This window comes from Oncorhynchus keta, chromosome 11 (assembly GCF_023373465.1).
Source record: "Oncorhynchus keta strain PuntledgeMale-10-30-2019 chromosome 11, Oket_V2, whole genome shotgun sequence".
Lineage (NCBI taxonomy): Eukaryota > Metazoa > Chordata > Actinopteri > Salmoniformes > Salmonidae > Oncorhynchus > Oncorhynchus keta.
The window spans coordinates 36,270,595-36,281,516 of NC_068431.1; the positions used below are offsets into that span (position 1 = coordinate 36,270,595).

Here is a 10,922-nt window from a genome sequence, read left to right on the forward strand (position 1 = left end):
GAGAAGGCGGGGCCTGACTGAGGACCAATTTTGATTGGTTTTCGTACCGAAATAGACGAACATTTACGGAAATGAACGAAGGAAACGATTGTCATCTGATGCAGTCTAGGACGACGCTCGTCCTTTGAGAAAAGAAAATACTGTTTTAGATTAGTGTATCGAAATTGTTTATTTTGTTAGAAAAGATAAAGTACAAGAATGCCATCCCTTTTATTCTGTGGTCCGAAAATGGCCGCTTGTGGAATAGTGATCAGCATATGGGGAGTCATCATGCTGGTAAGGATTAGCTGGCTAACGTTAGCTCCCACCCCATCCTTGCCAGTAAAGTATCTGCTATAGCTAGCGTTAGTTATAGGTCGTGTCAATATTTTCCACCTTTCGATATTAGCTACTTAACAGTCATGGTTTTTGATAAGACACCTGTAGGTGATTGTGTGCTAAAGTAACTTTAGCTTTTCATTATCTGATAATTAGAGCCCAATTGGGCAGCCGCAAGCTAGCTAGCAGCCTGGAGACCAGATGTTGAATTGCATTGGATTCAACGTCGGGCATAAATGAGCATTTGGATCAGGAAAGTTTCCTCTCACGACCTCTACAAACCAGAATGTTAAATAAAATGTCATTTACTTTACCGGTGTGCCCGTTTGCAGGTAGGAATGTATCATAATCAGTGGTCGCATTATTAGCTTTCGGAAATCTTCAGTTTTAATACTCGGACCATTAAAAAAAATGTTGCGGCTTAAACCAGTGTGCACATAGCATGTCTTCTCTTGAGAACCAGATCTGCCTTCTGCGGCCTTTCTCAATAGCAAGGCTCTGCTCACTGTACATAGTCAAAGATTTCCTTAATTTTGGGTCAGTCACGGTGGTCAGGTATTCTGCCACTGTGTACTCTCTGTTTAGGGCCAAATAGCACTGTAGTTTTTCTGTTTTTGTCAAGTAATTATCTGTGTGTTTTCTCAAGATTTGGTTGGGTCTAATTGTGTTGCTGTCCTGGGGTTCTGTTTGTTTGTGAACAGAGCCCAAGGACCAGTTTGCTTAGGGGGCTCTTTTCCAGGTTTATTATTTCTCTGTACGTTATGGAAGGTTTAGTAATTGTTTTCCTTTTAAGTGGTTGTAGAATTGGTTCTTTTCTGGATTTTGATCATTAGTGGGTATCGGCCCAATTCTGCTCTGCATGCATTATTTGATGTTTTATGTTGTACACTGAGGATGTTTTTTGCAGAGTCAATTTGGTGTTTGTCCCATTTTGAGAATTCTTTGTTGGTGAGCGGACCCCAGACCTCACAACCATAAAGGGCAATGGGTTCTATATCTGATTCCAGTATTGTTAGTCAGATCCTAATTGGTATGGTGGGTATAATTTGTGGAACGTTCCAACGGGAATCTATTCCAAAAACTTTGTAAAGTACAAGGTTGCCAACAAACAACACATACAAAGTAGCACGTTCAATTCACCTAGCAAACGAGCTGCCGAATAGACATCAACTCACCTCGTAGCTTGTTTTTTTTTTTTTTTTTCACCTTTATTTAACCAGGTAGGCTAGTTGAGAATAAGTTCTCATTTGCAACTGCGACCTGGCCAAGATAAAGCATAGCAGTGTGAACAGACAACACAGAGTTACACATGGAGTAAACAATTAACAAGTCAATAACACAGTAGAAAAAAAGGGGAGTCTATATACAATGTGTGCAAAAGGCATGAGGAGGTAGGTGAATAATTACTATTTTGCAGATTAACACTGGAGTGATAAATTATCAGATGGTCATGTACAGGTAGAGATATTGGTGTGCAAAAGAGCAGAAAAGTAAATAAATAAAAACAGTGGGGATGAGGTAGGTGAAAATGGGTGGGCTATTTACCAATAGACTATGTACAGCTGCAGCGATCGGTTAGCTGCTCATATAGCTGATGTTTGAAGTTGGTGAGGGAGATAAAAGTCTCCAACTTCAGCGTTTTTTTTTTTTTTTTTTTTTTTTTTTGCAATTCGTTCCAGTCACAGGCAGCAGAGTACTGGAACGAAAGGCTGGCCAAAGGAGGTGTTGGCTTTAGGGATGATCAGTGAGATACACCTGCTGGAGCGCGTGCTACGGATGGGTGTTGCCATCATGACCAGTGAACTGAGATAAGGCGGAGGTTTACCTAGCATCGACTTGTAGATGACCTGGAGCCATTGGGTCTGGTGACGAATATGTAGCGAGGGCCAGCCGACTAGAGCATACAAGTCGCAGTGGTGTGTGGTATAAGGTGCTTTAGTGACAAAACGGATGGCACTGTGATAAACTGCATCCAGTTTGCTGAGTGTTGGAAGCAATTTTGTAGATGACATCGCCGAAGTCGAGGATCGGTAGGATAGTCAGTTTTACTAGGGTAAGCTTGGCGGCGTGAGTGAAGGAGGCTTTGTTGCGGAATAGAAAGCCGACTCTTGATTTGATTTTCGATTGGAGATTTTTAATATGAGTCTGGAAGGAGAGTTTGCAGTCTAGCCAGACACCTAGGTACTTATAGATGTCCACATATTCAAGGTCTGAACCATCCAGGGTGGTGATGCTAGTCGGGCATGCGGGTGCAGGCAGCGATCGGTTGAAAAGCATGCATTTGGTTTTACTAGCGTTTAAGAGCAGTTGGAGGCCACGGAAGGAGTGTTGTATGGCATTGAAGCTCGTTTGGAGGTTAGATAACACAGTGTCCAATGACGGGCCGAAAGTATATAGAATGGTGTCGTCTGCGTAGAGGTGGATCAGGGAATCGCCCGCAGCAAGAGCAACATCATTGATATATACAGAGAAAAGAGTCGGCCCGAGAATTGAATCCTGTGGCACCCCCATAGAGACTGCCAGAGGACCGGACAGCATGCCCTCCGATTTGACACACTGAACTCTGTCTGCAAAGTAATTGGTGAACCAGGCAAGGCAGTCATCCGAAAATCCGAGGCTACTGAGTCTGCCGATAAGAATATGGTGATTGACAGAGTCGAAAGCCTTGGCAAGGTCGATGAAGACAGCTGCACAGTACTGTCTTTTATCGATGGCGGTTATGATATCGTTTAGTACCTTGAGTGTGGCTGAGGTGCACCCGTGACCGGCTCGGAAACCAGATTGCACAGCGGAGAAGGTACGGTGGGATTCGAGATGGTCAGTGACCTGTTTGTTGACTTGGCTTTCGAAGACCTTAGATAGGCAGGGCAGGATGGATATAGGTCTGTAACAGTTTGGGTCCAGGGTGTCTCCCCCTTTGAAGAGGGGGATGACTGCGGCAGCTTTCCAATCCTTGGGGATCTCAGACGATATGAGAGGTTGAACAGGCTGGTAATAGGGGTTGCGACAATGGCGGCGGATAGTTTCAGAAATAGAGGGTCCAGATTGTCAAGCCCAGCTGATTTATACGGGTCCAGGTTTTGCAGCTCTTTCAGAACATCTGCTATCTGGATTTGGGTAAAGGAGAACCTGGAGAGGCTTGGGCGAGGAGCTACGGGGGGGCGGAGCTGTTGGCCGAGGTTGGAGTAGCCAGGCGGAAGGCATGGCCAGCCGTTGAGAAATGCTTGTTGAAGTTTTCGATAATCATGGATTTATCGGTGGTGACCGTGTTACCTAGCCTCGGTGTAGTGGGCAGCTGGGAGGAGGTGCTCTTGTTCTCCATGGACTTCAGTGTCCCAGAACTTTTTGGAGTTGGAGGTACAGGATGGAAACTTCTGCCTGAAGAAGCTGGCCTTAGCTTTCCTGACTGACTGCGTGTATTGGTTCCTGACTTCCCTGAACAGTTGCATATCGCGGGGACTATTCGATGCTATTGCAGTCCGCCACAGGATGTTTTTGTGCTGGTCGAGGGCAGTCAGGTCTGGAGTGAACCAAGGGCTGTATCTGTTCTTAGTTCTGCATTTTTTGAACGGAGCATGCTTATTTATCTAAAATGGTGAGGAAGTTACTTTTAAAGAATGACCAGGCATCCTCAACTGACGGGATGAGGTCAATGTCCTTCCAGGATACCCGGGCCAGGTCGATTAGAAACGCCTGCTCACAGAAGTGTTTTAGGGAGCGTTTGACAGTGATGAGGGGTGGTCGTTTGACTGCGGCTCCGTGGCGGATACAGGCAATGAGGCAGTGATCGCTGAGATCCTGGTTGAAGACAGCGGAGGTGTATTTGGAGGGCCAGTTGGTCAGGATGACGTCTATGAGGGTGCCCTTGTTTACAGAGTTAGGGTTGTACCTGGTGGGTTCCTTGATGATTTGTGTGAGATTGAGGGCATCTAGCTTAGATTGTAGGACTGCCGGGGTGTTAAGCATATCCCAGTTTAGGTCACCTAACAGAACAAACTCTGAAGCTAGATGGGGGGCGATCAATTCACAAATGGTGTCCAGGGCACAGCTGGGAGCTGAGGGGGGTCGGTAGCAGGCGGCAACAGCGAGAGACTTATTTCTGGAGAGAGTAATTTTCGAAATTAGTAGTTCGAACTGTTTGGGTATGGACCTGGAAGGTATGACATTACTTTGCAGGCTATCTCTGCAGTAGACTGCAACTCCTCCCCCTTTGGCAGTTCTATCTTGACGGAAGATGTTATAGTTGGGTATGGATATCTCTGAATTTTTGGTGGCCTTCCTGAGCCAGGATTCAGACACGGCAAGGACATCAGGGTTGCAGAGTGTGCTAAAGCAGTGAGTAAAACAAACTTAGGGAGGAGGCTTCTGATGTTGACATGCATGAAACCAAGGCTTTTTCCATCACAGAAGTCAACAAATTAGGGTGCCTGGGGACATGCAGGGCCTGGGTTTACCTCCACATCACCCGCGGAACAGAGAAAGAGTAGTATGAGGGTGTGGCTAAAGGCTATCAAAACTTGTCGCCTAGAGCGTTGGGGACAGAGAATAAGAGGAGCAGGTTTCTGGGCATGGTAGAATATATTCAGGGCATAATGCGCAGACAGGGGTATGGTGGGGTGCGGGTACAGCGGAGGTAAGCCCAGGCACTGGGTGATGAGAGAGGTTGTATCTCTGGACATGCTGGTTGTAATGGGTGAGGTCACCGCATGTGTGGGAGGTGGGACAAAGGAGGTATCAGGGGAATGAAGAGTGGAACTAGGGGCTCCATTGTGAACTAAAACAATGATAACTAACCTGAGCAACAGTATACAAGGCATATTGACATTTGAGAGAGACATACAGCGAGGCATACAGTAATCACAGGTGTTGAATTGGGAAAGCTAGCTAAAACAGTAGGTGAGACAACAACAGCTAATCAGCTAGCACAACAACAGCAGGTAAAATGGCGTTGACTAGGCAACGGGGCCGACAGATAAAACAAACAAGCAGAATGGAATACCGTGATTAATGGACAGTCCAGCGTGCATCAGCTATGTAGCCATGTGATCAGGGGGCAGCGGTGGATGGGGCAAGGAAGCTGGACTGGCGAGTGTTATCCAGGTTAAAAAACTAACAATGACTAAATAGCTTGTAGCTAGTTAGCTGGTTAGCTTCTGGAGGTTTTTGAGTGTGTTCTAAAAATTAAAAATAATAGTGATTCCGTATCACATTGGGTGAGGCAGGTTTCCGGAAGGTATAAACAAATTAAAAATCGGAAAGAGATAGAAAGTACATATGGGTCCAGTGAGTGTTTGGGACGCGGCGATGCAGACGGTTAGCAGGCCTGTGCTAACAAGCTAACAGTTAGCAGGCCGGGGTAAACAAGGTAGCAGTTAGCGGACCAGGGCTAAACAAGCTAGCAGTTAGCAGGCCGAATTAGCAAGCAAGGAGATAGCAAGGGCTAGAGAGTTAGCCTTTGGGGGAGGTCTCGATGGGGTGAGTCTGTTTATTCCTCTTCATGCGGTGACATCGATAGGGTCGTGGGCCCGGGTATTGTAACCCAGGAGTATGCTACGGTGGTAAGCACAGGTGCTCTGGCCGGGCTAGCTTCAAGCTAAGTGGGTGGAAACGCTAGCCAGGAGTAATCATCCGGGGTTGCGGTTTAGCTAGATAGCTAGTTGTGAAGATCCAGCTGAAAAATGTTCCGTTTGCGGTGGGAATCCGGGGATAAAAAAATAAATAGGTCCGTTATGCTCTGGTTAGCGTCGCGTTGTTCGAACTGGCGAGAGCTTTCCGAGCTAAAGGTTAGCTGATGACCGGTTAGCTGAAGACCGCTAGCATAGCTGGTGGTTAACTGGCTAGCTTCAGTTGAGGGGTTCCGGTTCCGAAGTAAATATAAATACTTTAGGAAAATGTAGCTACATTGGGTGAGACGGGTTGCAGGAGAGTATTTGGAAGCTTAGGTTTAGCAAAATGTTTTTAAAGATATGCGAAGAAAAATGTGTAAAAAACGAAAAAGAAACGATATATACAAGGGACACGATACGACAGGACGACTTACTGCTACGCCATCTTGGATGTTCTAAAACTGTGTATGCGTTGTTTCTTGGCAACCTTGTCATTTACAATGTTTTTGGAACCGATTCCTGTTGAAATGTTCCACAAATTATTCTCACCATAATTGATATGTAAAATGTTATGTTCTTTTGATTGCATAGAAGGCCCTTGCCTTGTGTCTCAGATCGTTCACAGCTTTGTGGAAGTTACCTGTGACGCTGAGGTATATACTGTTTTGTTTTTTGTGGTCCTGGGAACTGGACCTTTTTTGGAACACCATTATTTTTGTTTCCTGAGATTTACTGTCAGGGCCCAGGGCTGACAGAATCTGTGCAGAAGATCTAGGTGTTGCTGTAGGCCCTCCTTGGTTGGGGACAGAAGCACCAGATCATCAACAAACAGTAGACATTTGACTTCAGATTCTGGTAGGGTGAGGCCGGGTGCTGCGAACTGTTTTATTGCCCATGCAAATGATTTTAAATATATATATATCATGTTTTGAAGAGGGTGGGGCGTAAGCTGCATCCCAGTCTCATCTCCCAGCCCTATGGAAATAAATGTTTCTATGCCAATTTTAACCGCACACTTGTTTGTCTACATGGATTTTATAATGTCGTATGTTTTTCTGGCCACTTACGCAATGTAGTCGTTTACACTCATTCTTCAACATAAAGGCGTGAAACTACGTCACAATGCTGTAGACACCTTAGAGAATACGTAGAAAAAGGAATCTGGTTGATATCCCTTTCAGTGACCAATAGGGGTGCCATCGGAACACAACGGTTTCAAAACATGAGTCACTTGCTTTCGTCTGTAATATCAGTTCTGTTATACTCACGGACAATATTTTGACAGTTTTGGAAACTTTAGAGTTTTCTATCCTAAGCTGTCAATTATATGCATATTCTAGCATCTGGTCCTGAGAAATAGGCGGTTTACTTAAAAATAGTTCCCCCTAGTTTCAAGAGGTTTTAATCAACAAAGCATGAGAAGACTTTGCCTTTGTTTTGGTTTGTTTATTTGTCAAATAGGGTGTGCAGGGTGAATACGTGGTCTAATGTACAGTCATATGGTAAAACACATTTTTGACATTTTGCTCAGTACATGGTTTTTGCTGAGGAAACGTACAAGTCTGCTTTTAATGATAATGCAGAGGATTTTCCCATGGTTGCTGTTGACGTGTCCCACGGTAGCTATTGGGGTCAAATTTGTCTCTACTTTTGTATTGGGGAATGTGCCTGAGCTGAGGATGATGGTAAAGAGTTTAAGTATAGCCAATTGGAATTTGTGGTCTGTATATTTTATCATTTCATTTAGGATACCATCAACCCCACAGGCCTTTTTGGGTTGGAGGGTTTGTATTTTGTCCTGTAGTTCGTTCAATATAATTGGAGAATCCAGTGGGTTCTGGTAGTCTTTTAATAGTTCGTTCTAATACTTGTAATTGATCATGTATGTTTTTGCTGTTTGTTCTTTATCCCTCTCGCTTGAACTCTTCCTCTCGGTCATGTCTAGATGGCATCCAGCTATGGTCAACTTTATTCTGGGTTTTTTTTTGGGGGGGGGGGTTGTAGTCCTCTATTATGATTGAATTTTTCTATCTCGCATAGCTCATGAATATGCCCTTGTGTGTGGGTGTGTATATATTTTTAATTTCTATATACAGTGGGGCAAAAAAGTATTTAGTCAGCCACCAATTGTGCAAGCTCTCCCACTTAAAAAGATGAGGCCTGTAATTTGCATCATAGGTACACTTCAACTATGACAGACAAAATGAGAAAAAACAATCCAGAAAATCACATTGTAGTTGGGAGAATGTCATATGGTCAGATGAAACCAAAATATAACTTTTTGGTAAACTCAATCTTCTTCTGGATCATCCAAATGCTCTCTAGCAAACTTCAGACGGGCCTGGACATGTACTGGCTTAAGCAGGCGGACACGTCTGCCACTGCAGGATTTGAGTCCCTGGCGGCGTAGTGTGTTACTGATGGTAGGCTTTGTTACGTTGGTCCCAGCTCTCTGCAGGTCATTCACGAGGTCCCCCCGTGGGGTTCTGGGGTTTTTGCTCACCGTTCGTGTGATCATTTTGACCCCACGAGGTGAGATCTTGCATGGAGCCCCAGATCGAGGGAGATTATCAGTGGTCTTGTATGTCTTCCATTTCCTCATAATTGCTCCCACAGTTGATTTCTTCAAACCAAGCTGCTTACCTATTGCAGATTCAATCTTCCCAGCCTGGTGCAAGTCTACAATTTTGTTTCTGGTGTCCTTTGACAGCTCTTTCGTCTTGGCCATAGTGGAGTTTGGAGTGTGACTGTTTGAGGTTGTGGACAGGTGTCTTTTATACTGATAACAAGTTCAAACAGGTGCCATTAATACAGGTAATGAGTGGAGGACAGAGGAGCCTCTTAAAGAAGAAGTTACAGGTCTGTGAGAGCCAGAAATCTTGCTTGTTTGTAGGTGACCAAATACTTATTTTCCACCATAATTTGCAAATAAATTAATTAAAAATCCTAAAATTGGATTTTCTGGATTTTTTTTCTCAATTTGTCTGTCATAGTTGAATTTGACCTATGATGCACATTACAGGCCTCTCTCATCTTTTTAAGTGGGAGAACTTGCACAATTGGTGGCTGACTAAATACTTTTTTGCCCCACTGTATATACTGAGATTATGTGACACTTAGATTGCACACAGATGGACTTTATTGAACTAATTATGTGACTTCTGGAGGTAATTGGTTGCACCAGATCTTATTTAGGGGCTTCATAGCAAAGGCGGTGAATACATATGCACTCAATACTATTTTATAGAATTTTTTTGAAACAAGTCTTTTTTTTTTATTTCACTTTAGTAGTTAGCAGGTTGTCACTGTCAAAAACACTGTCCTTGGGGAGCAAATCTGAGGTAATCATTTTGCGAGGACTAGGTGAGGTGAACTAGGACTGCTAGGACTCCTCCTTCGCAACTGCTACGAGGTAAAATGGTGCCAAGTAACCAGCATAGCAACGGATGCTTTGGTTCATTACTTAATCCGGTCAGAATGTTGCAAGTTTTGGCAACAGAAGCTAGAACTCATCGAATCCCGTAGAGGGGGACACTATTTGGCATGACAGGCCCTAATTGGCCCCGTTTACTCTCTGACTACACTGAATGTGCATAATGCATAACATATGTATTCTCTTATTGTATTGTAGGTGATGTTGGGGATCTTCTTCAGTGCAAAGTCTGCTGTATTGATTGAGGACGTGCCCTTCACAGAGGAGGACATCCGCAATGAGTAAGTGGTGTGAAGAAAAGGAACCATTAGACTCTTACAATGAACTGAGTTTCTCTTCTAGTTTAGATCCCTTCTGAATTCACCCTTAGAAAACCATCCCATGTTGTCTCTCTTGGGTTTTCCCCCAAACTCAACTGTTTCTTTCATTTCTCTCTGCCCCACAGTAAGAACCCCCCGGGGACCATATATGGACTCTACAACCAGGTGGGCATCAACTGCTTCATCGCAGCAGCCATTTATGTTGCAGTGGGGGCGGTGTCACTCTGCCAGGTTCGACTCAACAAGCGCCAGGAGTACATGGTGACATAAGTTCCCCTGCAGCATCAGAAGATTACACACACACACTCTATTTCAAGTTCTCAAGGGAAGCAACCTTATAAAAAGCTATTTATTTGTAACTTCAGAGTAAAACATTCAACATAAGTCATGTCTGTTATATGCTAATGAATCATTCCTTGTATTTGCATACAACTATTTATTGAATTGACCAAAAATTCGAACTGTCAATTGATCATGCTGAATAAAATTGTAAATCTTGTTCCCCTCAAGGACCATTTCAGTGCATACATCGTGTGCTAGATAACTCAACACACATTCCTAGATGCAACAGACAACTACAAAGTTTTTAAAAATCTATAGAACGATCTATTTCAATAGAGCAATCGTAGTTCACAATGGTCAATGTTTGTCAAATCAAGAGATATGTCAAAAATGGTTAAATATGTACTGTCTTTCGTGTTTGCTGTTGTGAATTGTATGCTGTTGAGATATAGCTCTTAATTTGTTAGTCACTTATGTAGTAGTTCCTCAGAAAAATATGGTGCACCAAATGTTTGAATGAAATATTTATTTAATGTGTTTGTTTTCCTGAGTGTAATGATGTGAAAGGATCTATCTAAATGGTACTTGATGTGAAGGACCTCAATCTCTTGTAGATGTTCCCTGCAATAAACTGGAAGGATAAAAAGGAAATTGCTTCCTTGACGATACATGTTTGACAAAAGGCCATAGCCAAGCCTCCCTGAAAAAAAAACATGACGGTGGCAAGGATAAACATTGGAGTTTGATGGGCTCTATTCGATCCATATTGCAGAAGTTCAGCATTAAAGCCCAATTTAAATTTAAAGGCAATGGTCCCACGTTGACGGTAAACGCTGCATATGTCTGCTCAATTGGAAATTACCATTAGATTTGTATTGTGCATACAGATTGAAATAGAGCCCTATGTACAGTATTTATAATACAGGCATCATCCAGGTCTCTTTCAGCTTCTAATAAAAGCAA

At 43.5% G+C, this 10,922-nt stretch overlaps 1 protein-coding gene across 1 annotated transcript; it reads left to right on the forward strand.

Moving 5' to 3' along the window:
* The first annotated feature begins 59 nt into the window (after positions 1–59).
* LOC118390155 (ribonuclease kappa-B) lies at positions 60–10,610 on the forward strand. Its single transcript, XM_035780426.2, has 3 exons — positions 60–276; positions 9,556–9,638; positions 9,803–10,610. The coding sequence occupies exons 1-3, from the start codon at positions 199–201 to the stop codon at positions 9,945–9,947; spliced, it is 306 nt and encodes a 101-aa protein (XP_035636319.1). The 5' UTR covers positions 60–198; the 3' UTR covers positions 9,948–10,610.
* Positions 10,611–10,922: the final 312 nt, after the last annotated feature.